The sequence below is a fragment of the Thermothelomyces thermophilus genome, chromosome 1 (assembly GCF_000226095.1).
Source record: "Thermothelomyces thermophilus ATCC 42464 chromosome 1, complete sequence".
Lineage (NCBI taxonomy): Eukaryota > Fungi > Ascomycota > Sordariomycetes > Sordariales > Chaetomiaceae > Thermothelomyces > Thermothelomyces thermophilus.
The window spans coordinates 9,319,857-9,344,310 of NC_016472.1; the positions used below are offsets into that span (position 1 = coordinate 9,319,857).

At 57.5% G+C, this 24,454-nt stretch overlaps 9 protein-coding genes across 9 annotated transcripts; 4 read left to right on the forward strand and 5 right to left on the reverse strand.

The window, feature by feature from the left end:
• The first annotated feature begins 24 nt into the window (after window positions 1-24).
• MYCTH_2314244 (uncharacterized protein) lies at window positions 25-1,165 on the forward strand. Its single transcript, XM_003660619.1, has 3 exons — window positions 25-340; window positions 472-517; window positions 622-1,165. Exons 1-3 carry the CDS (start codon window positions 62-64, stop codon window positions 909-911), a joined length of 615 nt encoding a protein of 204 aa, XP_003660667.1. The 5' UTR covers window positions 25-61; the 3' UTR covers window positions 912-1,165.
• MYCTH_2299238 (uncharacterized protein) lies at window positions 1,153-2,692 on the reverse strand. The gene is made up of 3 exons (XM_003660620.1): window positions 2,452-2,692; window positions 1,870-2,290; window positions 1,153-1,761 (listed from the first exon to the last, which is right to left on the reverse strand). The coding sequence occupies exons 1-3, from the start codon at window positions 2,494-2,496 to the stop codon at window positions 1,352-1,354; spliced, it is 876 nt and encodes a 291-aa protein (XP_003660668.1). The 5' UTR covers window positions 2,497-2,692; the 3' UTR covers window positions 1,153-1,351.
• A 482-nt stretch (window positions 2,693-3,174) lies between these two features.
• On the reverse strand, window positions 3,175-3,597 carry MYCTH_2033977 (uncharacterized protein; the record flags this gene model as incomplete). The annotated part of the gene is made up of 2 exons (XM_003660621.1): window positions 3,175-3,201; window positions 3,409-3,597. Coding segments are annotated over 2 exons (216 nt in total), but the record flags the coding sequence as incomplete, so codon positions are not given.
• A 330-nt stretch (window positions 3,598-3,927) lies between these two features.
• MYCTH_2074077 (uncharacterized protein) lies at window positions 3,928-6,133 on the reverse strand. The gene is made up of 5 exons (XM_003660622.1): window positions 5,937-6,133; window positions 5,173-5,730; window positions 4,898-5,108; window positions 4,463-4,843; window positions 3,928-4,406 (listed from the first exon to the last, which is right to left on the reverse strand). Exons 1-5 carry the CDS (start codon window positions 6,051-6,053, stop codon window positions 4,048-4,050), a joined length of 1,626 nt encoding a protein of 541 aa, XP_003660670.1. The 5' UTR covers window positions 6,054-6,133; the 3' UTR covers window positions 3,928-4,047.
• Window positions 6,134-6,540: 407 nt separating this feature from the next.
• Window positions 6,541-7,848, reverse strand: MYCTH_59591 (uncharacterized protein). Its single transcript, XM_003660623.1, has 4 exons — window positions 7,697-7,848; window positions 7,236-7,508; window positions 7,038-7,167; window positions 6,541-6,981 (listed from the first exon to the last, which is right to left on the reverse strand). The coding sequence occupies exons 1-4, from the start codon at window positions 7,703-7,705 to the stop codon at window positions 6,917-6,919; spliced, it is 477 nt and encodes a 158-aa protein (XP_003660671.1). The 5' UTR covers window positions 7,706-7,848; the 3' UTR covers window positions 6,541-6,916.
• Window positions 7,849-8,889: 1,041 nt separating this feature from the next.
• MYCTH_2299252 (uncharacterized protein) lies at window positions 8,890-11,341 on the forward strand. Its single transcript, XM_003660624.1, has 2 exons — window positions 8,890-9,987; window positions 10,046-11,341. Exons 1-2 carry the CDS (start codon window positions 9,070-9,072, stop codon window positions 11,195-11,197), a joined length of 2,070 nt encoding a protein of 689 aa, XP_003660672.1. The 5' UTR covers window positions 8,890-9,069; the 3' UTR covers window positions 11,198-11,341.
• Window positions 11,332-13,107, reverse strand: MYCTH_2299254 (uncharacterized protein). The gene is made up of 3 exons (XM_003660625.1): window positions 12,787-13,107; window positions 12,567-12,719; window positions 11,332-12,403 (listed from the first exon to the last, which is right to left on the reverse strand). The coding sequence occupies exons 1-3, from the start codon at window positions 12,968-12,970 to the stop codon at window positions 11,505-11,507; spliced, it is 1,236 nt and encodes a 411-aa protein (XP_003660673.1). The 5' UTR covers window positions 12,971-13,107; the 3' UTR covers window positions 11,332-11,504.
• Window positions 13,108-15,475: 2,368 nt separating this feature from the next.
• Window positions 15,476-19,047, forward strand: MYCTH_59585 (uncharacterized protein). Its single transcript, XM_003660626.1, has 4 exons — window positions 15,476-16,054; window positions 16,108-16,622; window positions 16,688-17,001; window positions 17,115-19,047. The coding sequence occupies exons 1-4, from the start codon at window positions 15,629-15,631 to the stop codon at window positions 18,905-18,907; spliced, it is 3,048 nt and encodes a 1,015-aa protein (XP_003660674.1). The 5' UTR covers window positions 15,476-15,628; the 3' UTR covers window positions 18,908-19,047.
• Window positions 19,048-20,435: 1,388 nt separating this feature from the next.
• On the forward strand, window positions 20,436-23,644 carry MYCTH_2299259 (uncharacterized protein). The gene is made up of 2 exons (XM_003660627.1): window positions 20,436-22,996; window positions 23,182-23,644. Exons 1-2 carry the CDS (start codon window positions 20,856-20,858, stop codon window positions 23,426-23,428), a joined length of 2,388 nt encoding a protein of 795 aa, XP_003660675.1. The 5' UTR covers window positions 20,436-20,855; the 3' UTR covers window positions 23,429-23,644.
• Window positions 23,645-24,454: the final 810 nt, after the last annotated feature.

The window sequence follows — 24,454 nt, forward strand, 5'->3', positions numbered from 1 at the left end:
GCCGACATCCATCCGTGCTGTACCCGCACAAACGCCGATTCCCCAGCGCACTGCAGCAGCCATGGCATCCAGACGAGCAGCCGTAAGACTCGGAAAGGCCTCGGTGCCTTCGGCGAGACCCGCGACGCCCGCGCGCATTCGAGCCGCGGCGCAGTTTGCATCGCGACAATTCCACCACCACCAGCACCGCCGCACCCAGCGCCTGCCGATCGAGCTCGTTCGGCAGCCGTCGCCCGTCCTCAGCAGAGCCAGCGCCAGTCTCGTCGCCTTCGCAAGGCCATACTCCACCGACTCCGAAGCCGAAGCGAAGCCGCCGTCCAAGATCTGGGACTTTGAAGCTGTGCGTTACCATGCATTTCATGAGCGTTCCCGGGCAAACAAACTCCTGCCGTCCCGAGCAAGGCATTGGAAACATACAGCAGCGAGCTAACGTAACCCCTTCCCCTCCCCCCCCGGGGGGTTTGACGCCAGGTTTCCAAGCTCACCTCCTCCCCGGACCCGTCCGTCACCATAATCGGTACGCCTTTTCGACCCCTCTCTGTCTGTCCACAGAGGAGGCAGGCATCCCAACGGTAGTAGGGGACGCAACGCAAATCTGACAAAAGCAAACAAAAAAAACAGACGTCCGCGAACCCCACGAGCTCAAGGAGTCCGGCCGCATCCCCGGCGCGATCAACATCCCCGTGACCTCGGCCCCGGACAGCTTCTTCATCAGCGAGGAGGAGTTTGAGGACCGGTACGGGTACCCGCGCCCCGCGCGCGACGCCGAGGTCGTCTTCTACTGCCGCGCCGGCGTCCGCAGCCGCGCCGCCGCCGGGCTGGCGCGCGAGGCCGGCTGGACCAACGTCGGCGAGTATCCGGGGAGCTGGCTTGACTGGGAAGCGAAGGGGGGAAAGATTGAGCGGCAGTAGTGCGTCTCTTTTTTTCCCCTCTTGTGTGTCTATCTACATACATAAGTGGGGAGATTGGTCTGGGTGACTGGGTGAGGAGGATGGTATGTCATCCGTGTTGCATATGTACATGTGTGGAGAAAGGGGGGGGGAGGGAGTAGTTAATTTGTATGCCCTATGACGGTGGGAGCCGCGAGTCTTGGTCGCTTTTTTTGTTTGAAAGGGGAATGCACTTCTAGAAAAGAGAGAGAGAGAAGGGGGGGGGGGGGGGGAGAGAGGCATAACCTGCGGGAAGGATAGATAGATCCATTTGAACCGTCAGGATTGTACATTTTGAAAACGCCTCTTAACGCCCGATGCCTGATACACACGCAGCCACACTGAATAGTACATACACGTGCATAGCCCTCAGATCCCCAGCATCCCTCTCGCTAACTTACCTTGACATACCTCAACCCAGCCTAAAACAGCCGACCAGGCTCCGGGCCCGTCTTGTCCCCGCCGTCCTTGAGCGCCGGGCTGCCGTGCGCAAAGAAGAGCACCTTGATCGCGACGGCCAAACCAAAGTGCAGGGCCACCACTAGGATGAGCAGCACCTTGCTGGTCTGGCGGTCCGTCGCGCTGAGCACCGGGTACAGGTTCCTCAGCAGGAACACCACCGACAGGCCGAAGCCGACGCCGACGAACACCCAGTTGAGGATGGTGATGGGCGACCAGCTGATCAGCGCCACGGGAATCCAGATCAGGTTTCCGTACCCGTACAGCGCCCAGCACTCGAGCAGGTTGGCGCTCTCGGACCCAAAGTACCGCAGTGCGAGGAACAGCAGGACGGGAATGACAAACGTGTAGCCGTATATCAGCCCGGCAGCTCCTGCATTCCCCGCATGATTAGTTCCCGACCTCCAATGCCCGGAAGGAAAAAAAAGCCAAAGCCATTTTTTTTGTTGTTGTAAAGGGCAAGTAAAAAAAGAAAACTCACCGCTTAACAGCCCAAAGTCGTATGCAAAAGAGCCCTTGCCGGCACTCGCCAGGTACGCGCTAATGGTGCCGCCGAGAAACAGGATCAGGACGACCGTGGTAGCGATCCAGAAGGGTCCGTACAGGTCGGGGTTGCCCTCGAGCACGTCGAGGAAGTTGGCGCGCGGGAAGAGAGCGGCCCCGCAGCGGTGCAGCACCGACGTGGTGTCCACGTCGAAGAACTGCGCGTAGAACGACAGCGTCCACAGGAACCGCTTGCCCCCTCCGTGTTGCGAGGTAGTGGCGGTGGCGGGGAGCGGCAGGGACGGGGAGGCGGACGACTTGCTGCGGCCGGCGCCGGTGCCGAGCGCCGGCGTCGACTCGGAGAAGTTGGAGTTGTGGAACTCGAGGTCCTCTTGGAGATCGGTGTGCCCTAGGTCGCCCTGTTTAATTTGCCCTCGCACGGTCAGTCCGGCTTCACATTGCCTGAGACCATTCAGGAAGGGAAGAGGGGAAGGGAAGCGAAGGGAAGGGAAGGGAAGGAAGGGGCTGGGGGGGGGGGGGAGGTTACGACGGAGGGCGCGCGGAGGAGAAGAGAACCCACCTCATCGTCCACATCTACGACGGCGTCGTAGCCTGACCTTGACATGTTGATTCTTGAATGCTATATCCCTAGAAAAGGGTTCGGAATCGCTGTCGAACCGGCGCGGGGGAGACGCGGTCGTGCTGCTCGGCGGGTCGTTAAGGTGTATGTAATTCGTACCGGAGTAAAGCTACCTACGTTGGAGCTTATGACAGCTGTTACATGGGACCAGGCATACAGACCCACCTTTTTGCGACCCGTTGCTGGCACGCCCTCTTCGCAATACAAGTCACGTGAAAGTCCGCAAGTCACTTTTGCAGGGCAAATGAATTTACTTAAGGGCGTGTGGTAAGTTGTGCGAATGGATTCAGAATGGTCAGGAGTCTTGAGCTATGGTCATCCGGAATGTACAGCCAGAATGTGCCGTGTACCCCCTGCCAACCCTTGCAGAACCATGCAATGCCGAGAAAACCAAAGACGCCAGACGACCATGACCGAAGAGAGTAACCGCTTATTTGAGCTTCTTCTTGGGGCGGAGCTGGTTGCTGTGTCCGCACTTGCGCTTCCGGCAGTTGGTCGCACGAGGCGGGAGACGGGCCTAGGTCGAGTTAGCCACCATATGACTGCTGCGTCTCGCCGGAGGGGGGCATAAATCCTTACGTAGCACTTGCGGCAGATCTGCTTATCGCAGTTGTACTTGGAGGCAAGAGCCTTGAGCGAGGGCTCAATGATACCACCACGGAGGCGGAGGACGAGGTGGAGGGTCGACTCCTGCAATCGGCTGTCAGCTCAGTTCCGTTTCCGTAGACCGTGCAATCTGGTAAAGTCGACGTCCAAGTCGGTGCCGCGGATCGGTTCAACATCTCCCCCAAAATCCGAGAACGAGTGCCTCCTCTTGATCGATTTTGCCATCACCTCTGCCCGTCCGTTTCCCGCGGCCGACCGGATCGATCATCGTCTCGTGCGCGCATCACTGACCTTCTGGATGTTGTAGTCAGAGAGAGTGCGGCCATCCTCGAGCTGCTTGCCAGCGAAGATCAGGCGCTGCTGGTCGGGGGGGATGCCCTCCTTGTCCTGAATCTTCGACTTCACATTCTCGATGGTGTCGGCGGCCTCGACCTCGAGGGTAATGGTCTTACCCGTGAGGGTCTTCACGAAGATCTGCACTGTCGGCGGGAAGAAGTGTCAGCATCTCATCTATGAGCTTGTGCGAGCATGGATGTGTGGCAAGACCGGCTTACTCTTGACCGATTTTCGTGGGCGTGCTGGGTGAGGATGACGGGGAGTTTTCCAGGAAGCCGTAAATTTTGGTGGGGGTAAGAATCGGCCGCAACTTGGGACGCTAGGGTTTGTGGCCGAAAATTCGAGGCAGGGACCCATACAGTTTGGTGCGGGTTGACCTGCACTGTATGCCGACTGAAGAACCCGAACCCTGATCCTGCAATTATCATCACCAGTTTGTTGACTCGAGTTGAAGGCAGCGAGATCCGAAGAAATGGCAAAAATAAATGGAGAATTATACCATGGGTATCTCGATCTTTTAAGGACATGTTCCCCTAGGTCGTACAATTTCATGGTGTGGACTGCACCCCTCCGACCCGGCCCCCATCAGCTCCATCATTCCTCCCCCCTTAGTCGACGCTTCTCCTTCTGTTGCCATGTCCAGAGCATCTGCTCGAGACTGTATACCGCTCGAACAAGGCCTCGAACGGAGAGCCCAGCAGTTTCGGCTGCAACGTCGTAGAAACGCTTTACAATCCCATCAAGCTCGTCGACGTTCTTATAGCACCTGTAATCGGAGCCCAGTCGCTTGATCTCCTCAGCCCTTTCCTCCGAATCTGGCTGTGGGTTAACCCGTTTCATGGCGCTCAGAACTCTTTTGGCTCGGGCCTCAATCTCTTCTTGAGGCACTTCCGGTATGGCTGGGAGCACTGGAATAGCTTGAAGTGGGAAGAGGCGGTCGGCTTCGGTTTCATCTACAACCTGAGTTAGAACTAAGCAGGCAACTCGAGCATCGAGCGTTGAATCGTACCTTTCAGATTCTTATCGAGCTGCGTCTCCTGAAACCAGTTCAGCAGCTCGTTTATATCTTCTTTGCCCATGGACCATATCTCTTGCGGATCCGTGTGCTCGTATCTCAGTATCCCTGGCTTCTCCTCCGGCCGCTTTCTGAACTCCGATTCCCACACCTTCCAGTCCATCTGAAGACAGAGCGGGTCATTGGCGTGTCGAGGTAACCGCACCGTCTCGTCGAGCGGATATTGATGCTTCGTGGCTACGACAAGGGACGCCACTAGTAGCACCTCTGGTAGGTCAAGCAGCCTGTACCGCTTGGGGGCGGGATCTCGTGCCGGAAATGAAAATCGCAGCTTCAGGAGATGGCAGATTTTCTGTGCGAAAGGATACACTTCAGCTGCAGTTACGGGTTAGCATCTCCCCGAGTGAGCGTAGATAAGAGTCGACGTACGAGGCAGGGCCAGATCCCTTATGTAGAGAAACAGCAAAGGCGGTGCCGGTACGGCAGGGAACTCTAGCCCGTGGTTCTCTTTATAACCCAGCATCATGTCCATGACAGCCCGGTGCAGTTCGCCACCGTGAAATCTGGCATATCTTGTCAGGAGAGAATGATGTGCCCAGCCGGGCAACCGGTCCCGCCAATCCTTGGGCACATGGTTGAGCTAGCATCGCCGTTAGCAGCCGCAGAGCCACGATTCCCATGCGTCGGGCTTTTGTTGCGCTCACCGCTCCGAGGAACGGCATCTGCCCATTCCTCGCCCACCGAAACACGTCCCCAAGCCGTACCGGCTCCTGCCGCAGGACGCATCCCAGATACACCAACACGAGCGTGTCCAGCGCCCCAGGAAGCGCCCAGACGTCCCCGGCCCAGCTATTCCTCTTCCTCTTCCACCCGAACCCCTCTCCGTCGCCTCCTCCCTCCTCGCCCTCTTCCTCGTCGCTCTGGCCCCGGGTCTGCGAGCTAAACATGACCAGCCCGCCGTCACCCTTCCGGTCCCCGTCCTTGCCCGACTGGCGGTCCCCCTCGAGCCCCGGAAACGTCCTGATCCGGAGCAGCCACAGGTCGCGGACGACGGCCTCGAGCTCGGGATGGAACCCCTTCTTCCGCACCAGCCAGAGCACCTGCTTCCGGAGCAGGAGCTGCAGGCACTCGAGGTACAGCTCGCGGGCCGCGTTGCCCGTCAGATGCTTGCGGTCGGCGTGGCGGGCCTCCTTCTTCTTGCGAGCCACGCTGCCCGTCTTGCCGTAGTTGTCGTCCTCGTCGACGTCGAACTGGACGTAGCCCTGTCTCGATCCGTCAATGTCGTGGGCCCTGACAGGGCCCTGGCCCGGGAACGTTCATCCTGTCGCGGGCCCGGGATGCGGGGGAGTCAGGTGTCGGGTAAGCTGCGATAGGTGGGGGCAAAAAATAAAGAAAGAGAGAGAGAGCGGGAGAGACGGAAGGATGGAGGGGCTGCAGTTGCCCAGGAATGTGGAGGGTGTCGACTTACTTCGACTTCATGACCATTCTCACAATAGCGCCGGCCATTCTCGGAGTACCATCTCCTGGCCGGACACTCGGAACACGTCTCGCCCCGCGGGAAGCGATGATGGCGGCGCGAGGCCATGGCTTGGTCTGCAGGGTGCACTTTCGAAGTGTTCGCACGTGCTTGTTGCTGTCATCGTTGATGTCGAGCTCAATGGCGAGAAAAAAAAACGATTTTAGATGTGCCCGAGCTCCCTGGTTTCACTAGCACCGGGTCACACCTTGCCTCGATTGATACCGCTTCATTCTCGCAAACGGGGAGTCTCATGTGTATTTATCAACTCGCTCAACAATTCGCCTTTATTGTTCTGTCGTGTCAAAATTCTCTGAATTTACTCCGCGGAATCATACAGTGACGATGTATGCACATATACGGTCATATTTCGTCATGATACTGCTCCGTACCTTCCTAGATAGGGTACCTTTATATACACACAAATAACAGGTATACGTCCGTATACGTACCTACCTGGGCATCGGGCCACTCTTGCTACATTTGCCATGTCGCGCTCTGTATGCGCCGTTGGTCCTCGCCTAAACCTTTATGAACATCACCATGGTAACCTGTTCAAACGGGATGTCTTGTCCTATCAGGCATCCTTATGGCTCACAATCTGTTATAAAATTCACAGGAACGGGTCTGGCACGAAAATGGTAATGCAAGCAAAGGAAGGGGACGTTCAGTTTCATGCGCAACAGTGTTTAAGACTGTCGTCCTGTACCTGGCACCAGGTGCTCAGATGAGCCTTGCCGGGCAAAGTAGGGAAGCCAGGTGATACCAAAATCCCTGGAACAGCCCAAGAAACACCAACCGATATATCTCAGCCCGGCTAAGCAAACTTGCCGATAGCCGACGCCGTATCGTGATCGCCAAGCAGGAAGCCAAGGCCACCCCGTCTCTCGTAATCCCCTTCCTCAGCTTTCTTTCAGACGGGATGCACCCGCTTATTTGTTGTCCTCCTTGAAGTCAACAACAGCCTCCTCGCCCATGGCGGCCAAGAGAGTGACAACTAGTGCGACAATGTTAGCTGCTGCAATTCTGTCTTCAATTCACGGTCCAACATACGGAGATCCTTCTGCGCATCCCAATTTTCCTTGATCCTTGCACCGAGATCGCCCTCGGGAAGCTTGACATCCTCCTTCTGATTGTTGTCCTTGTCCATAAGAGTGAGGAAACCATCGTCCGAAATATCGATCTGCAAAGGTGTATCAGAACTCTATCAACAGAACACAGAAGCTCGCCCGTCATTTGTAGCGTGCTTACCAGCTGCCATTCGCTGCGCTTGACGACCGGGACGTCCATGTTGTGGGTCGAGGGGGAGAGATCCTCGAGCTTCTTGCCGGTGAAGATGTCGAGAGCGACAATATGAACCTTGGCGTGACCGTGCTTGCCGGTCTTGGAGGTCGACATGTCCACAATCTTGCAAGGGCGGCCCTTGATCACGACGTGGCCGTTCTTCCGCAGGGCAGAGCACTGCATGGGGAAGGTGTCGGAGGCACCAGCATCGCCGGCGCCTTCAATGTTAAACTCATGCTCCTATGAGTCCTTGAATCAGCACCTCGCTCCTGGGGATGCTGAGAGTATGTAATGGGGCGTCTGGCGGATGCGAGAGCCGAAGGTGTGACTGATTTGGTGGGCAATCGCGGGGCTCGCGCCATCGCAGTGCGGGGTGATGTTCTCATCGCCCAAAGCGAGTAGTAAGGAAACAGAGAAATGCAACTCACGTCGGACATTTTGAGGAAGGACCGAAAACGATACTGCTTGACCGGAAGAGATGAAACTGAGGCTCTGACCCCCGAGGAGAAGTCGAATGGTCCAAAAGAGGAGGGAGTGGAAAGTGGAAGCAAGGTCGGTGACGGGAGGAGGGGATGGCGGGAGGAAAATTGTGGTTTTGACGGCAGAAGCGAAGAAAAAAGGGCACCATTTCCCCGCCATCCAGGCCTCTACTTTGTTAGGTTAATTCGAATTTTTGGGTGGGCCGGGGGGTTTCGAGAGACCCGTTGCAGAACCCCGCCAGAGAGCGACACTAGGTCTTGCCGCAACTGACCAATCATAATGAGGTTGGTCCAGTGTTACCGGAACGGGCTCAACGTTCATGTTCCCCTGTGCACTCCACAGCATCCAGTACCACCGAGGTTACTCATCAGGAGCAGAGGGCTCTGGTTGTTCTGAAGGACTCTTTCGACGAAAACCTTGGGCATCAGGTGTGTTGTGCTTCCGTATCAGGCGTTTTCCCCGTTCGACGAGAAACTGCTCTTGGGCGCTCTCCGATAAGCCGGTGAAATATTCTAAAATACTTTAGGTATCCTTCAAATTTGCGGACGAAGTGGTGCGACACCGAAAGCATTTCGTACTAAACCGTGTAAAACTTTTTTCCTTCTTTTTTCAAAGCGTGTTGGAGAATCAGGGAGCCATTCTTTGGTTTTGCCACGGTCCCGGCCCTGAGGATGATGCGAGGCTTGCATCAGTTTGTCAGACTGGTCGAGGCCTTTGCGGTCGAAATTCTGTAAGGTACGGAGTACAACATACAAGACCGAAGCAGGCACTACGCAGCGAGTATTTCAGGCACCTTGTATGAATTATATATCATGACGATACCGTGCTCAATCCGTGAACAGAGTGTCACAGGCGGCCGAGAGGATGGGCTTTCGCTTGACTTCACCAAACACGCCCGTCAAAATGTACTCATGGTGTATTGCGTATAATTTGGCTGTGGATGACCAAAAAATACAGCAGATCCATCCAACCCGCTGAACCCCACCACAGTACGGAGTATAGTGTATGTTGCAGACATACAGTACAACTGTGTATGTACGTAGACCGGCTAAACCGCTCTTGGGCTTGACTGCCAACACATGGGCCAATCAACGCCGAGTTTTCTATTTTCGCAGTCTTCCAGACCCATTGTAATCCGTTGTACGGATACGGAGTACGGAGTAGTGAAAGCAACTCGTCTCCATCTGCTCCAGGCGCACCCAGCCTCGAATCCACAAGACCAGCTCCCTTGAAGCACCAAACTTCCCGACGCCTGCATAAACCCAGATCGAGCGAGAGCTTTGCGTGGCTGCGGCTGGTCGCGCAAGAGCGGTGATGCATCATGTGGCTCGATCGGTTCGCTGGCCCGCACCCTGGAAGTACCCCGTCCGCGCCTAACAACCAAAGCCGAACGCATTCCCCCTTGCCTCGCCGGACGTCGAGCGCGCGCGGGCCGTACCTGACGTCTCAGAGACCGGGCCTCTCACCGAGGGGATCTTCCCTGTCGCTAGCTTCGAGCGATTCCTCGTCCTCGCTGCTCGGCGCTTCGAAGCGGACCAATGGCTCCGCGCTGAGGCAGTCGACAACAGCCGACACCGGCCCTGACCCGGAAGCGATCCTGGCTAGGATCCTGGGCCCTCTGCCAGATCACACAACCCCGGAGGAGGATGCGACAAGGCGGATAACGGAGGAAGACCTGGAGTTTGACTTTGACTTTGGCGGCCTCTCACTGCGCGAACTGGCTGCGGATGGTGCTGGCCGATCGGCGGCAGACACGTACAAGCCGCAGACCGTAGAAGATTGTAGGTTGTCCCCAGCCTGCGTTGCGTGCCCTCTTTGTACTCATAGCCTGGATATAGTCGAGCGAGACAAGGCAAAGTTTGAAGACCTCCATCGATCCATCCGAGCCTGTGACGACATCCTGAGCTCGGTCGAGTCCAACCTGACCAGCTTCCGCGACGACCTGGCCGCCGTGTCCGCCGATATTGAGAGTCTTCAGGCCCGCTCGACAGCCCTGAATGTGAAGTTGGAGAACAGGCGGGCGGTAGAGAAGGCGCTGGGACCAATCGTGGAGGAGCTGAGCGTATCGCCCGTTGTGGTGTCCAAGATATCGGAGGGTCACATCGACGAGGCATGGGTTAAGATCTTGGCTGAGCTGGATAGACGGGCAACAGCCCACAAGAAGAACTCTGAACAACAGGCAGCGCCACCAAAGGCTTCGGCAGATGTAGGGCCTTTGCTGGAGAAGCTGGTTCTCAAGGTACTTGTTGTCCGTCCTCCTCCAGATCGCAAAGCTAATTCCCGTGATTGCCCATCAGGCCGTCGAGCGAATACGTGACTTCCTCGTTGCTCAAATCAAAGCCCTGAGGTCCCCCAACATCAATGCTCAGATCATCCAGCAGCAAAACTTTCTCAAGTTCAAGGACCTATATTCCTTCTTGCACCGGCACCAGCCCGTGCTCGCCGGCGAGATCTGTCAGGCCTACCTAAACACCATGCGTTGGTACTACCTGAACCAGTTTACCCGCTATCAAAAGGCGCTGGACAAGCTCAAGCTCCATGCCATCGACAAGAACGACTTGCTTGGCCACGAGGACACGTCCAGAAGAACCACAGTCCTCTCGGGCTCCAAGGTGGCCGCCGCGCCACACGACGCCTTCAACCTAGGCAGGAGGATAGACGTCCTCAAAACCACCAACCAGCTCGCCATATCGTCCTATCTCGCCGAAGAAGACCAGTCGACCCATTACCTCGAAGTCCCCTTCCGCCATTTCAACCTCGCTCTCATCGACAACGCAACGGCCGAATATAGCTTCCTGGCGGCTTTCTTCAGCCCCGCGCTCTCTTTCGCCACCATTTCGCGGCACTTCAACTACATCTTCGACCCCGTCTTTACCCTCGGCCAGAGCCTCACCAAGCATCTCGTCGCCGAAACGTACGACGGCCTCGGCGTGTTGCTGTGCGTCCGCCTGAACCAGCACCTCGCCTTCGAGCTGCAGCGCCGTCGCGTGCCCGCCGCCGACGGCTACATCAACAGCACCGCCATGGTGCTGTGGCCGCGGCTGCAGAGCATCATGGACGCGCACTGCGAGTCGGTCCGGACGCTGACGGCGGCTCTGCCCGCGCGCGCCCCGTCGGCGGCCACTGCCAAGGCCGCGTCGGCCGCGCCGCACGTCCTCACGCAGCGGTTCGGCCAGCTCTTGCATGGGGTGCTCGCGCTGAGCGCAGACGTCGGCGGGGACGACGAGCCGGTCGTCGCGAGCTTGCGGCGGCTCCGGAACGAGGTCGAGACGTTTCTGACCAAGGCCAGCCAGGCCTCGTTTGGGACCGACAAGAGGAAGCGGGACCGGTTTTTGTACAATAACTATAGCTTGATTCTGACCATCATCAGCGACACGAGCGGGAAGATGGCGGGCGAGGAGCAGGAGCATTTCGAGGCACTAAAGACGAGCTACCAGGAGGCTGGGTAACCTCCGGAAGAGTCTGGCCTAAATGAGTGACCTGGCTTTCGTTTTTATCATTCGAATCCCTGTTATTCATAGAGGCTGGTCCGAATGAACAGGAACAATACTCTAATGATAACACACACGCACACACACACACACACACACACACACACACACACACACATCGACCGATCTCTATCCTTTTTTCCTTTGCCCCGGGCTTTTTTTTCTTCTTCTCTTATCAGCCTGGGCAACGTTTATATGATATCTTGAGAGAACAACAGGGGAAGAAGAAGAAGAAAAAAAAGAGATCACATCACGGATATTATGTCTACCGCCACCTCGCCAACAAGCGCGACACCAGCTGTAACCCGGCGGCCACGGGACCAGACTCTCTCCGCAACAGCACCGCCAGCACGCCCACCAAGATGGCAAGGCCCAGCATCCCGGCCGGCCGGCGATTCCTCCAAACCCACTTGCCCGCCGCCTTCTTCTTCTCCTGCCACCTCAGTTCCCTGACCTGCTTCTCGAACCACACCCGCCCCTGCTCCACCCCCGGGATCTCCTCGGGCCCTCCTTTGCCCCTCCCCCTCGCCAGCCTCCCCGTCTTGAGGACGCTCCACCTGGAGATGCCGCGCCTCCAGGAAGGCAGGCGCTCCGGGGGCACGTCGCGCTCGAGGGCGACGGCCTGGGCGATGAGGCGGTCGAGGTCGAGGGGCTCGGGCAGCTTGGAGAGGATGCTGTGCAGCATCTCGGGCTCGTCGGGCGGGGTGTCGAAGAGCTCGTCGCGGCGGGAGCGCACGAGGGCGGCGAAGAGGTAGACGGTGAAGGCCGGGTCGCGGGCGAGCAGGACGTCGAAGAGGCGCGCGATCTCGCCCTGCGTCGTGATGTCGTGCGCGTACATGGTCAGCGTGCCCGACAGGGCGAAGAAGGGCTCCGTGGCCGAGAGGTGCCGCCAGAGGGGCGGGTCGGCGTGCCGGAGGATGTCGGGGATGAGCCGGAGCTGGGCGACGGCGGGGCCCAGCGAGGGCAGCATGAAGTCGCGGATGCGGAAGAGGGAGAGCCGGGTGAGGCTGGGCAGGTGGAGGTGCGCGGGCAGGGTGAGGAGGAGGACCTGGGCGATGTCGTGGTACCCTTGGAAGTAGCATAGATAGGGGTGGGTCCGGAGGAGGGAGACGATGAGGGTGGACAGGAGGTTCTTGTGGTGCGTGAGTTGGGCTTCGGTCTGGTCTGGAGATGTGTGGGGTTTCGTCAGCGTCGGTATGATTTTAATTCGGAGACATGGTAATAATAATAATAATAAAAAGTACCAGCCAGTGAAGGGGGGGTGCCGGGGAAGGGGAAAAAGGGGGGGGGGGGGGGGGGGAAGAAGACGAAAGACGTCTTGACGTACGCTCGGGGTAGTAGATAAAGGCGCGGTTGACGTCCAGCTGAACTTGGTCTTCGTCCTTATGGCGGGGAAGGGATTCCCACGATGCCGAGGCGGTCCCGTCAGGGTGAGATTCCTCCTTGTCCTGGTTCGGTGGTAGCCCCAGGAGGATGGGCCCTACAGAGAGGGTGTGTGAGTCTCCGGAGCCAAGCACCACCAAGCTTCAGGGGTTCCGAGCACTTACATGCCTGTTGGCGAATACTGTCTGTCAAGAAGCCGCCAGGAGACTCGGCGAGTGCTCTCAAGGCATCCAGGTCCCTTGAGCTGCATGCCTTGAGGATAGCCTCTTTCTTTCTGTCGGTGTCATGTGCTGAGTTATCACGAGAGGTAGACTTTTCGTCGTGGCTAGTCTCGAGCGGCTCCTCCATGGCCCAGGCCTCTTCTTGTCCTTTTTGGCAACTGCACAGGCTTCGACAGCCGAGAATCTCTTTGATACTAACTTCGACAGTGTCCTCCTAATGAAGTCGCTGAGGAATATACCCGGTTTCAAGCGTAACCGCGCCTTTGCGGGAGCGTTGCTATATAGAGAAGTACAGATTGATCCTCCTGCCTGTCCTTGCCTGCCGCGTGTCTGTTTGCGGGCCCGCCGCCAAACAAGTTAGGCAGTCTTTTGTCAGTCGACGGTAAATTGGGGATCAAGCTTATGCAAGGACGTCGAGATGGAACTTGGCGTGTTGTTGTATCACTTCTGCTGACAGCATATATAAGTGAGGATAGTTTGTCGTTGACATTGTTCGAGTCGAGAGCCGAGTTGTCGGGAACAGATAAAAGTCGTGCCTGTATTGATTGAGTCGTCTCAGTACCCTTGCGGCCAGGGGTGCAATGTTGTAACAGGGCGTGTCGTTACACTACTGTCGGGAATGGCCTCTGCAATACATGACGTTACCATCCCTGGCTTTGTTATTACGTTAGTTCGCAGCGATAACCCGACAGATCGAACGCCAAGAGCTGGGCCAGTTCGGGGGGTGGAGTAGTTGCATGTTACTGATCAGTTTTCTTTGTTCGGGAACGACTCGACGGGCCAAGGGCACCCGCATTGTCATGTCTTTTTAGGAGGCTTTCGAAGGAGCGGGCCGTGCTTGGATGACTGGGCTGCTGGGGAAGAAGAGTGAGCTTCCCTGGGCTCAAACTGTGCACTCACAGTACCTGAGTCAAGGGAATGAGCTAGGTCGTCTATGTAGGTAGGTATTTCGTACATACACGTGTGTACAGTACATATATAATCCCCCGAGTTGGCTGCCCCGCCTTGTCTGTTTGGCACTCGGTGGTTCGACAGAGCGGGCAACTGGGAGCAACCTAGCGAACGGAGTTAATTACAGGCAACAACAAATATAATACCAACAATTATCGACATTAGGTACTTTTCGAAGAGGACTTGCGCCTTCATCTTCGTACTTGTCGGATGTTACTGTCCTGAGGGAGATCGGAGCCAAGTCGGGACACGGAATCCGTCCAAGCAGCGCACAACTGTTCTCAACATTGGGCGTCATCAGCAAGCCTGCATGTGGCGAGCACGCGAAGACGTGAGGGTGCAGGAAAGCTGGCGTTCGGTCGGGTGTCCGTGTTAGATCGTCTTCTGGGTTGAGCAGGTCCACAGGAAGGGGACCGATCGGGTAGGGAAGGGGGCACCTTACCTGTCCAACCTACCCACCGGGACCTACCTGTTCAGTCGGTTTCACAATCAGTTTTCCACAATCAATCCCCAAGGCAACAACGCGTCGAGAGCGCCTAGGTGCCCCAGGTTCCTCTCCGGCATCAGTCGGCACCTGCGGAGCTCTCAGGTGCAGGCTCCGGCCATTCTCTCTCAACGACCGAATATCCCAGGTTTTCATCTGCCGCCGAACAATCTCACGATCGCCCAGATTCTGCCCGTTTTACGAAACTCCTCCTCTCAGGTCTCAGTAGTCAAAGGCGATATCCGCCGTCGGCGAATCTTCATTTACCTTGGATATCCAGCCCCGCTCAACAAGATAAGCTCTGAATCTCTGCACGCAAAACTCGATGGCCTTCCAAACCAACGTCTTCCGAGACGGTGAATGGGTGACCGAAACGGTCAACTTGCGCGCCGTTTTGGAATCGCAAAGGACGACGACGAAAATCCCAGCGAAGCCGGACCTCCTCAAACCCCCGCGGTGTGGTCTTCTCACCACGACTTTGATCGGGAGTGCTCGAGTAAACTCGATTCTACCGGTTAGGCTACGGTCTCCTGAGCACAATGACATCGCTTTCGTAGGCGTAAGTGTTACAAGCCCCTCGGTCCTCACTTCGGGATCTACCTCTCTTTCTACCTGCGCTTTGGCCGTTCCGGCACTGATCCTCCCCAGGACCACGATATTCAAGTGTGCGAGCTTCGAAAAGACGGGCGTCTTAAGGAGGTAACTCGGAAATATGACCTGGGATGTCGCATTCGCAATGCCTGTGTCATCGGCTCCTCGGCGATCCCGGAGCTTGACAATGGCTGCTCCGATGTCCCTTCCCGGTCTCCGCTCAAGATTGAGGATGACGACGCCGGCCCATTCGAGTTCCCTCCTCGGAAACAGACGGCTATGACTGCGGAACTACCTCCTCAGATGCTGATGCTGGTCTTGGAGACGGGAGGCAATGTCTTCCTATTTGTCCGGCCAGGTCCTGACGGCAAGCCAAGGTTTTCCGTCTCACGCATGAGAGAGCCAAAACACATGCAAGGGCGCATGGGATTCCACCTGGCCGTCGACCCGAGCTCGCGTTACGTGGCGATGGCGAGTCCTACCGACTCCTTTGTCGTCTATGAAGTCGAGTCGCACCAGCAGCTGAATGAGAAGTATCTCCGCAACGAGCCTCTCCATCCGGTCAAGTCCTTCTGCCTCCGCAGCGTACGAGGTGTGATACACAAGATTACCTTCCTATATCCGCGGCCGGGAGATGACCATCACATCATCCTCTTGCTTGTGCTTGTGAGACGTGGCAAGTCGAGGACGGTAATCTATGAGTGGGAAGCTGGCGACGACCTGAGAAGGGTGCTTGCCGAAGAGAAACAGGGTCATCGAATGCCTGTTGAGCACCAGATGCCTCTGTTGCTGATTCCCTTAACGACCCAGTCGGCCTTCTTAACCATCTCAGCCGATCACATCGCCTTGTGCACAGAGTGCTTGCATGGGCCACCCATTTTCGACACCATCGAGATGGCAGCGCACCCCCCGACCGTCAATCATCGCGGCCGCCAACGACCGCTGTGGACCGCATGGGCCAGGCCTTTCCGTCTTCGGTCCTACAGCAAGAACCGCGACTGCATCTATCTCGCCCGAGAGGACGGCGTGGTTTTGTTTATGGAAGCCGACCAGGATAATGCCCTCACCAGCCACTTCCTGGATCCGTTTCCTTGCAATATCTCGGGCGCATTCGCTTGCCTCTTCGACCGCAGTACCGATGTACTCGTTCTCGGAAGCGACTCGGGCCCAGGAGGTTATTGGAAGGTAGGGTTCTTTCAGTGCTTGTTGCCGTGCTCGCTTCTGACAACGTCTCGCAGATTCCTCCCCGGGAACCGGCCGAGCTTCTTGGGACGTTGCCAAACTGGTCGCCCGTCGTCGACGTTACGACCACCGACGAGCTCAGGGAATGGCACCAAAGAGACCAAAGAGCGAATAAGCAAAACGTCACGACCCCGTGGCAACAGATCAAACATCGAAAACCGGACCGCATCTTTGCAACTTGCGAGAGCGGAAGCAAGGGGTCGATTACAGAATACCGATATGGCTTGAGAGCGAACATTGGACTAGAGCTAGAGTATGGTCCCGGTACTAAAGAAGCGTGGCTCCTACGTTTCTGCGACCCGTCCTTGTTGGACGGCTACCTCCTCCTGCTCTCCATGCCCGACTCGACCACGGCGCTGCTTTTGTCAAGAGACTTCTCCAGCGCCACAGCACCAGGCCCGGGGACGATACCGTATGACCTGTCGTCTGCCACTCTTGCTCTGGTCGTGTCGGGCTACTATACAATCCAAATTACCCGGCAGAACATAGTTCTAGTGAACCAACATCGGAGGTACGTCTGAGATGGCGCGGAACGGCAGCTTTAACTGGTGGCATGAGGCACTGATCTGGAGACAGCGCTTCACTCCCAATCAAGTCGCTCCCGGGGCTCTCCACTGGAACTGTCTCAGACGGCCACGCTTTCGAGACGTGCGTTGCGATCTCGACGCATACGGACGCCCAGTTTCAGATTCATGTGTTCAGTGTTGACTGGGATTCTCTCACGCTCACGCACGTACAGACAATCGATGTCGAAGGCGAAGTTACCTGTCTGTCTCTCGGTCTCGATTACACCGTCCTGGCAGGCATACGGCAAGGTGGTCAGACTCTTCTGGCCTGGTCTTCACTGAAACGGCCCTTCGACGGTCTCCACATGCTCAGCTTAACCGAGTGTAAGCCTCCTTTTTTTTTTTTTTTTTTTCCCGTTGGCTCATGCTGATTGCACGTCACCGCACTGGCTGCATTGGATCTCTGTACCTTCTCACGAGCGGCTAACGTTACGTAGACATGTCCAATAAGGAAGATGAGAGCCTCGACTTCGACGTCCCTTCCTTCGTTGAGGGCATAGAAAGTATAATCTCGGTCAAGGGTACCGTCCTCCTTGGCACTCGAAGTGGAGAGGTGATCATGGTCAAAGACGTTGCCGGCTCTGTATCTGTGGAATGTGAGAGGTTTGGTACAACTGCCGCGACTCTCAGCTGCAGCTATCGAGCTGGTGCAACTGAACCTACCATACTTGCCTGTTGCGACAACAGCCTCGTGTCAATTCGACTCAAGCAACGTTACAACCATTGCGGTGGCACCACGGAACTCAAGACGACGAAACTGCGTGTATGGCCTGTAGATGCTAGCAAACTGGAGGACATCCCACCACCAGTGCACTATGCCACGGCCGTAGATATGGCATCAGATGACGGCCTTACCCCGATCCTCCTGATATCCGGATCAAGGCTGTTGCTCGCAGAAATGCATGAGGAGCCCGGGCCGGTACAGCGAAGCATCCCCACCGAGGGCACACCAAACAGGGTCCTCTACTGCCAGTTCACGCAGTGCCTTGTAGCTGCCGTGAACAAGCCATCCGGCCCAACCTTGACATTCATCAACCCTGACACCGGGGACGACATTGGGATTCCGACCGATAAGAATAAGGCCCCTCAAACATGCATTGCAGGCTTGGGAAAGGAGGGGGACAGGATCATGAGTCTGGGGGAATGGAACTACAAGAGGGATGGCAACGTCTGGAACTTCATCCTCGTCACTACCAGGGCGGGCCGTCTCATCGTGGTGACTACGGAGAAAGTAGTCTCACAAGATGGCAGCCGCACGACATTCCGATACTGGACGAGGTTCAGGAAAGAACTCAGCGAGCCAATATACTCGGTTCTCGGCTTCGACGAAGGGCTGATCTACTGCGCCGGCCAGACCATCTATTGGGAAGTGCTGGATCCCAAGGAGAAGCGGCTCAAACCGCTCAAGTCGTTCAGGCTCGGCTCACCGGCCACGAGCCTGCGGATTTCCAACGGCAAGCTCGTGGCCCTGACGAGCCGCGAGTCTCTGGTCGTGCTTGACAACCTCGATACAGACGAAGAAGGCATCCGGCTCTGTCACGTCGACCCCTGGAGGCGGAACGGCGTCGACTCGATGGAAGTCGCCGGCCCGCAACTCGACCAAGCGACGGGCGGCATCCACCTGGTCGCCGACCGAGAGTGCGGCGTCGCGGGGCTGTGGGTGCCGTGGCAGACGCCGGAACGCGAGTGCGAGGTCGTGTTGGAGGCGGAGCTGCCGTCGTCTGTGCGCAAGTTCTGCCGCGGCCGGACGCGGCCCGTTTGGGAGCAGCGACTGCGCAAGCCCCGGTACGGCCGGCTTCCCGCAACGGTGGACGACGCCGAGATCCTGGGCGTCTCGCTCGACGGCACCATGCGCCAATTCACCCTGCTGAGCGTCGAGGCCTGGCGGCTGCTACGTTTCATTCAGAATCTGGCCCCGGACACCGCCGACGTGTGTCCGCTCGGGCGCCGGAAGAGTAGCAAGGGGCTGGGGCCGGGGCTGGGGCCCGAACCGAAGCTGGCCTATGGGTTGGAGATGCATGTGGACGGGGACATACTACGCCGATGTTTGGAGAAGAGGGCGTTGGAGTGGTTGGTGGCCAAGGAGGCACATGTCGCCAGGTTGATTGAGCTCCTGAGGGAGTTGGATGGCGGACAGCACACACAGGGGCTGACGGCCGAGGGAGATCATGCGGGGTATTTCCAGCTTGCTTACGACATTCTGGAGTATTACCTGTCGCCAGCCCTGTAACTGTAAAAAGGAAACCTAAGAGACGAGGGAGGACGGAACATCAAGTCGGTAGTTTGCCCCAGTGCTTGTGAAGGCGATCGTAACGTCTTGGGCAACTGGTGCTCTTGCACTGAAATCTCGAAAACGATAGTTACGCCCACAACATGAGCTTGATGTGTCTGAAATTTTGTGACGTCGGTCACCTTGTAACGCAGCGTATTGCTTGGGCTCGGCGGGGCACAAAATAAGATCTGGCATGTGCCAACCAAAAAAAAAAAAAAAAAAAAAAAAAAAAAAAAAAAAAAAAAGAAGAAGAAGAAGAACCATCGGCAACTGTGTTTCGTTCCGCCGCTGTATCGCCCACCTTCTCCACTCGCTCTCCTACCTCCGTAGTTACCCGTACGTATGTATGTGCGGACGTATATGCAATAATTAACTAGGTGGCACTCTGTAAATACGCACGAATACGGGCGAGCTTCCGATATGGTCTGGTATCGCCCACCCAGGCTGTCCCGCACTAGAAGCGGGCAACCCACAGTTGGCCCGCAAAGCCCTACACTAAACTACTGCGCGCCCATACGTCGCTGATCCCAACCTAAGAACCCCTACCGTGCAGCTTTTTCGCTGCAAACTCCCAACCCATCTTCACGACAACCCCGAATCATCGGACTCGGCAATCTTCTTGCCGAGCAGAATATTCCACGTTACCTTCTCTTCGTAGTCGTGAACCTGGTGTTCCATATTTCCACATTCCTTTGACGGGACTCGGACGTCCCGAAAAAAAAGATTGCGGGCACTCGGCCAGAGGGAGAGATTTCTGTTCTAGCCCCGAGACCAGCGCGGAACAGCGACGATTCGATATGGCGCCCAAGAAGAAGGGAGGTAACAGGAAGGGGAACGACGATTGGGAGGCCGAGCTCGGCGAGAGCATCGCCCCGACCAACCCCGCGGCTGCACCGGCGGGCGATGCCCCGGCGGCCGACGATGAGCCGTCCGTGGGCGGCGGAGGCGGCGGCCTGATGAACCTGATGCGAAAGAACAAGGAGAAGCGCAAGAAGAAGGGCATCATCGATGACGATCTTGACGGAGAGAACGCGGGCGAAGCGGCCCCGCCCGAGACCCTCACGCTGCCGGATCTCTCGGCCAAGCAGCCCGAGGAGGCCAACGCCGAGGACGAGTTTGCGCTGCCGGATAAGAAGAACAAGGCCGGCAAGGGCAAGCAGCAGCAGCAGCAGCAGCAGAAGCCCGCCGCGGCGCCGAAGGACGGAGATGCGAACGAAGGGCCGAGGGTGTTGACGAAGGCGGAGAAGGAGAAGTTGAAGAAGGAGAGGGAGAAGCAGCGGAAGAAGGAACAGGTACGGATACCGTTGCCCTCGTCATTTCGAATCACGGCGATAGCACGCAGCAGAGCTAACTCCTCACCGTGACAGGCTGCCAAGAAGAAGGCCTCCGCCCCGGCCAAGGCCGAGCCGGCGAAACCTGCCGGCGAGGAGAAGAAGTCCGAGACACCTGCTCCGGCCCCGGCCCCGGCCCCGGCCCCGGCCGAGACGGGCGGCAAGAAGAAGAAACTTCCCGCTCACCTGCTGGCTCTCCAGAAGCAGCAGGAGGAACTGCGGCGCAGGCAGGAGGAAGCAGAACGCCTGGCGGCCGAGGAGAGGGCCAGGATAGAGGAGGAGGAGCGCCGAGAGGCTGAGGAACAGAGGCGCAGGGAGGAGGAGAAGGCTCGCAAGAAGCAGAGGGAGAAGGAACGCATCGAGCAGCTCAAGCGCGAGGGCAAGTACTTGACCAAGGCCCAGAAGGAGGAGAAGGCCCGCAACGAGCGCAAGTTGCAGCAGATGCTTGCGGCCGGCATCAAGATTGGTGCGCTCGAGGCGAGCGAGGCGGAGAAAGAGAAGGAGAGGGAGAAGGAGAAGAAGAAGGCGGAGGCGAGGAAACGCGGAGGCCGGAACAAGGTATGTTTGGAGCGGATATGGCGACCGCTGCCGCTTCTCGTCCGTCGTCGCTGACCAGGCCTTTTTTTTTGTCGCAGGTTGACGAGGAGAAGGCTCTGGCTGAGGCAGCCGAGCGCGCGAGGTTGCAGGCCGAAGCTGCTCTCAGGGAGGCCGAGGAGAAGGCTCGCATCGAGCGGGAGAGGGCCGAGGCCGAGGCGGCTGCAAAGGCCGCGGCGGCGGCCGAAGATAGCGTGGAGGAGGACTGGGAGGCAGCCGCCGAGTCGGAGAAGGAGGACGTCAAGGACAGCTGGGATGCCGATACCGAGGACGAGGACGAGGCCGAGAAGAAGACGGAGAAGAAAGCGGAGGAGAAGGCTGACAAGAAGGCCGAGAGCAAGGTTGAGACGAAGGCGGAGAAGAAGGTGGAACAGAAGGCCGAGGCCAACGGCAAAGCACAGACACTTCCCTCCCGGCCAAAGGCCAAAAAAGAAGAGTCAGAATCCGAGTCGGACGAGGATTCGGACGACGAGAAGACGACCCAGGCCCGGGCGGCCGAGGCGCAGAGGAAGAAGGAAGCGGCCGAGCGGCGGGAGAAGGCTCACCAAGCCGCTCTGGCGGCGCGGTCAAAGGACAACCTCCGCTCGCCCATCTGCGTCATTCTCGGACACGTCGATACCGGCAAGACCAAGCTGCTCGACAAGATCCGGCAGACCAACGTCCAGGAGGGCGAAGCCGGTGGTATCACTCAGCAGATTGGTGCCACTTACTTCCCCGTCGAAGCCATCAAGCAGAAGACGGCCGTGGTCAACCGCGACGGCAAGTTCGAGTTCAAGGTGCCCGGCCTCCTCGTCATCGACACCCCCGGGCACGAGTCCTTCTCCAACCTGCGGTCTCGCGGCTCGTCGCTCTGCAACATTGCCATCCTGGTTGTCGACATCATGCACGGCCTCGAGCCCCAGACCATCGAGTCGTTGAGGCTGCTGCGTGAGCGCAAGACGCCCTTCATCGTCGCGCTCAACAAGATCGATCGTCTGTACGGCTGGAAGAAGATCGAAAACAACGGGTTCCAGGAGTCGCTGGCGCTCCAGAACAAGGCGGTGCAGAACGAGTTCAGGAACCGTCTCGAGCAGACCAAGCTCCAGTTTGCCGAGCAGGGCTTCAACTCGGAGCTGTACTACGAGAACAAGTCGATGTCCAGATACGTGTCGCTCGTGCCCACCTCGGCCCACACCGGCGAGGGCATTCCCGACATGCTCAAGCTCATCGTCCAGCTCACCCAGGAGAGGATGGTCAGCTCGCTCATGTACCTCTCCGAGGTCCAGGCCACCGTCCTCGAAGTCAAGGCGATCGAGGGTTTCGGCATGACCATCGACGTCATCCTGTCCAACGGCATCCTTCGCGAAGGCGACCGCATCGTCCTCTGCGGCACAGAAGGCGTCATCAAGACGAACATCAGGGCGCTGCTCACCCCTGCCCCGCTCAGGGAGCTCCGCCTCAAGTCGCAGTACGTGCACAACAAGGAGGTCAAGGCCGCGTTGGGCGTCAAGATCAGCGCCCCCGGGCTCGAGGGTGCCATTGCCGGTTCGCGGCTGCTCGTCGTCGGCCCCGACGACGACGAGTCGGACCTCGAGGACGAGGTCGAGTCCGATCTTGCCAGCCTGTTCAGCCGCGTCGAGAAGACGGGCCGCGGCGTCAGCGTCCAGGCGTCGACCCTCGGCTCCCTCGAGGCCCTGCTGGACTTCCTCAAGGACTGCAAGATCCCCGTCGCCAACGTCGGCATCGGCCCCGTCTTCAAGCGCGACGTCATGCAGTGCGGCATCATGCTGGAGAAGGCGCCCGACTTCGCCGTCATGCTCTGCTTCGACGTCAAGATCGACAAGGAAGCACAGGCGTACGCCGACGAGCAGGGCATCAAGATCTTCACCGCCGACATCATCTACCATCTCTTTGACTCCTTCACCAAGCACATCAAAGAGCAGAACGAGAAGAAGAAGGAGGAGTCCAAGATGTTGGCCGTCTTCCCCTGCGAACTCAAGCCCGTCGCCGTTTTCAACAAGACAAACCCCATCGTCGTTGGTGTGGATGTTGTGGAGGGCTCCCTCAGACTCAACACACCCATCGCCGTCGTCAAGCCTAACCCCACGACGGGCCAGAAGGAGATCATTCCCCTTGGCAGAGTGTACGCTTTCCCTTCCCTTCCCCCCCCCCCCCCCCCAAAAAAAAAAAACCCAATAAAAAAAACCATCCCGTCCGCCGCAACCCACCGAACAATATTTTATCTTCAGACTCCTCCTCCTTCTTCCTTCCTCCCTTCTCCGGTCCGAAGAGTGCAGATTTGGCTAACATTGGCAAACGCAAATCCAGCACGTCCATCGAGCGCGAGCACAAGCAGATCTCGATCTGCAAGAAGGGTCAGCCCGCCGTGGCGATCAAGATCGAGACGGGCGGCCACCAGCCGGCTTACGGCCGCCAGCTCGAGGACAAGGACACGCTCTACTCGCAGATCTCGCGCCCCAGTATCGACACCCTCAAGCAGTTCTACCGGGACGAGGTCACCAAGGAGGAGTGGGAGCTGATCATCAGGCTGAAGCCCGTCTTCGATATCGTCTAGGCTCCAGCGCCAATCTTACTCTGCTGGCTACGAGCCCGCGGGGTTATATTCCTTGGGTGGTGTTGAAGGAGGATCAGATGGCTGCGGGGGAGGCAAAGGGTCACACGGGTGAGGAGGAGTTGCTTTCGGTGAAACATGAGGATTGATTCGGAGCGGGAAGACAAAAAAAAATAAAATGATCACGGAGGTTACGAAAAAGCAGGGACTGATGATGCCTTTCCATGTCAGGGGGAGGCAAGTTGCGGTGGGGGGCCACAGAGCTAGCCGGCTGGTCTTGTTGACCTCGCTCCTCCCTCCCATTGCTGGTGCAGCTATTTCCATCGCGCACTGCATCATCGTTCTGCTTGGTCGGAAGAACCTCCCCCTCCCTTCCCTTTTGTTGCCGTGCTGGGTCGGCATTGTTGGCACTCGGGTGCAGTCGCAGTCACAACATGGTCTGTCTACTTGAGTGTAGGACCCTCGATGGGGTTCAGAAGGTTTTGATTTCACCGTTGCCTACCTATACCTCAGCAGCCGCTACATGTAGAGCCAAACCCCGCTTGTGCGTACGTACAGGTTCTTTCTTATACTCGTACCGCGTGGTCTTGACTGTTATTGGTGGCTGTCTGTGGGAGAGCATTCTCTATGGCGCCGGCCGTGATCATTTATTTACTTCGGCCGTGGTACTCTGCATCAAACACCAGAAATATCCCTGCAATTGTCCTCTGCCGGTCTGCTACAGAAAGGGGAGGGGGGAAGGGGGGGGGGTAGGTAGTCCAAGGTGTAAACGGAACAATAACAACGCTAAGATGTGTGTAACACAAACTGTAAGGGGGTTGGTTCATATGCGTGAAGCGAGAGCAGTAAGCGACTTGATTAGCGTCCATATTATACTCTCCGCCTGCGAAAGGAAAGAAAATCAAACTAGCAGAGGAGACAATTTCTCAGCCTTCGTTGAAATCATCCCACGCCCAGGTGCGTTCTGAAGAACAAGCAGTTCCACCTCTAAACCCCAGTGTATGTCTTCTTCTTGTACCCTTCTTTCCG

What these genes read in the sequence shown, in the direction of transcription:
- MYCTH_2314244 (XM_003660619.1), top strand. Translation starts at nt 62, where the DNA reads ATGGCATCCAGACGAGCAGCCGTAAGACTCGGAAAGGCCTCGGTGCCT. An exon ending in AGATCTGGGACTTTGAAGCT is followed by an intron (nt 341 to 471) that starts GTGCGTTACCAT and finishes GTTTGACGCCAG; the next exon opens with GTTTCCAAGCTCACCTCCTC. An exon ending in CCCGTCCGTCACCATAATCG is followed by an intron (nt 518 to 621) that starts GTACGCCTTTTC and finishes CAAAAAAAACAG; the next exon opens with ACGTCCGCGAACCCCACGAG.
- MYCTH_2299238 (XM_003660620.1), bottom strand. Translation starts at nt 2,496, where the DNA reads ATGTCAAGGTCAGGCTACGACGCCGTCGTAGATGTGGACGATGAG. An exon ending in TCGTAGATGTGGACGATGAG is followed by an intron (nt 2,291 to 2,451) that starts GTGGGTTCTCTT and finishes CAAATTAAACAG; the next exon opens with GGCGACCTAGGGCACACCGA. An exon ending in CGACTTTGGGCTGTTAAGCG is followed by an intron (nt 1,762 to 1,869) that starts GTGAGTTTTCTT and finishes CGGGGAATGCAG; the next exon opens with GAGCTGCCGGGCTGATATAC.
- MYCTH_2074077 (XM_003660622.1), bottom strand. Translation starts at nt 6,053, where the DNA reads ATGGCCTCGCGCCGCCATCATCGCTTCCCGCGGGGCGAGACGTGTTCC. An exon ending in AGAATGGTCATGAAGTCGAA is followed by an intron (nt 5,731 to 5,936) that starts GTAAGTCGACAC and finishes GGATCGAGACAG; the next exon opens with GGCTACGTCCAGTTCGACGT. An exon ending in AAGGGATCTGGCCCTGCCTC is followed by an intron (nt 4,844 to 4,897) that starts GTACGTCGACTC and finishes CCGTAACTGCAG; the next exon opens with CTGAAGTGTATCCTTTCGCA.
- MYCTH_59591 (XM_003660623.1), bottom strand. An exon ending in AGCGCAGCGAATGGCAGCTG is followed by an intron (nt 7,168 to 7,235) that starts GTAAGCACGCTA and finishes ACACCTTTGCAG; the next exon opens with ATCGATATTTCGGACGATGG. An exon ending in GGATGCGCAGAAGGATCTCC is followed by an intron (nt 6,982 to 7,037) that starts GTATGTTGGACC and finishes TTGTCGCACTAG; the next exon opens with TTGTCACTCTCTTGGCCGCC.
- MYCTH_2299252 (XM_003660624.1), top strand. Translation starts at nt 9,070, where the DNA reads ATGTGGCTCGATCGGTTCGCTGGCCCGCACCCTGGAAGTACCCCGTCC. An exon ending in TGGAGAAGCTGGTTCTCAAG is followed by an intron (nt 9,988 to 10,045) that starts GTACTTGTTGTC and finishes ATTGCCCATCAG; the next exon opens with GCCGTCGAGCGAATACGTGA.
- MYCTH_2299254 (XM_003660625.1), bottom strand. Translation starts at nt 12,970, where the DNA reads ATGGAGGAGCCGCTCGAGACTAGCCACGACGAAAAGTCTACCTCTCGT. An exon ending in CAGTATTCGCCAACAGGCAT is followed by an intron (nt 12,720 to 12,786) that starts GTAAGTGCTCGG and finishes CCCTCTCTGTAG; the next exon opens with GGCCCATCCTCCTGGGGCTA. An exon ending in CTTTATCTACTACCCCGAGC is followed by an intron (nt 12,404 to 12,566) that starts GTACGTCAAGAC and finishes ACACATCTCCAG; the next exon opens with ACCAGACCGAAGCCCAACTC.
- MYCTH_59585 (XM_003660626.1), top strand. Translation starts at nt 15,629, where the DNA reads ATGCCTGTTGAGCACCAGATGCCTCTGTTGCTGATTCCCTTAACGACC. An exon ending in GCCCAGGAGGTTATTGGAAG is followed by an intron (nt 16,055 to 16,107) that starts GTAGGGTTCTTT and finishes AACGTCTCGCAG; the next exon opens with ATTCCTCCCCGGGAACCGGC. An exon ending in CATGCTCAGCTTAACCGAGT is followed by an intron (nt 17,002 to 17,114) that starts GTAAGCCTCCTT and finishes AACGTTACGTAG; the next exon opens with ACATGTCCAATAAGGAAGAT.
- MYCTH_2299259 (XM_003660627.1), top strand. Translation starts at nt 20,856, where the DNA reads ATGGCGACCGCTGCCGCTTCTCGTCCGTCGTCGCTGACCAGGCCTTTT. An exon ending in ATCATTCCCCTTGGCAGAGT is followed by an intron (nt 22,997 to 23,181) that starts GTACGCTTTCCC and finishes ACGCAAATCCAG; the next exon opens with CACGTCCATCGAGCGCGAGC.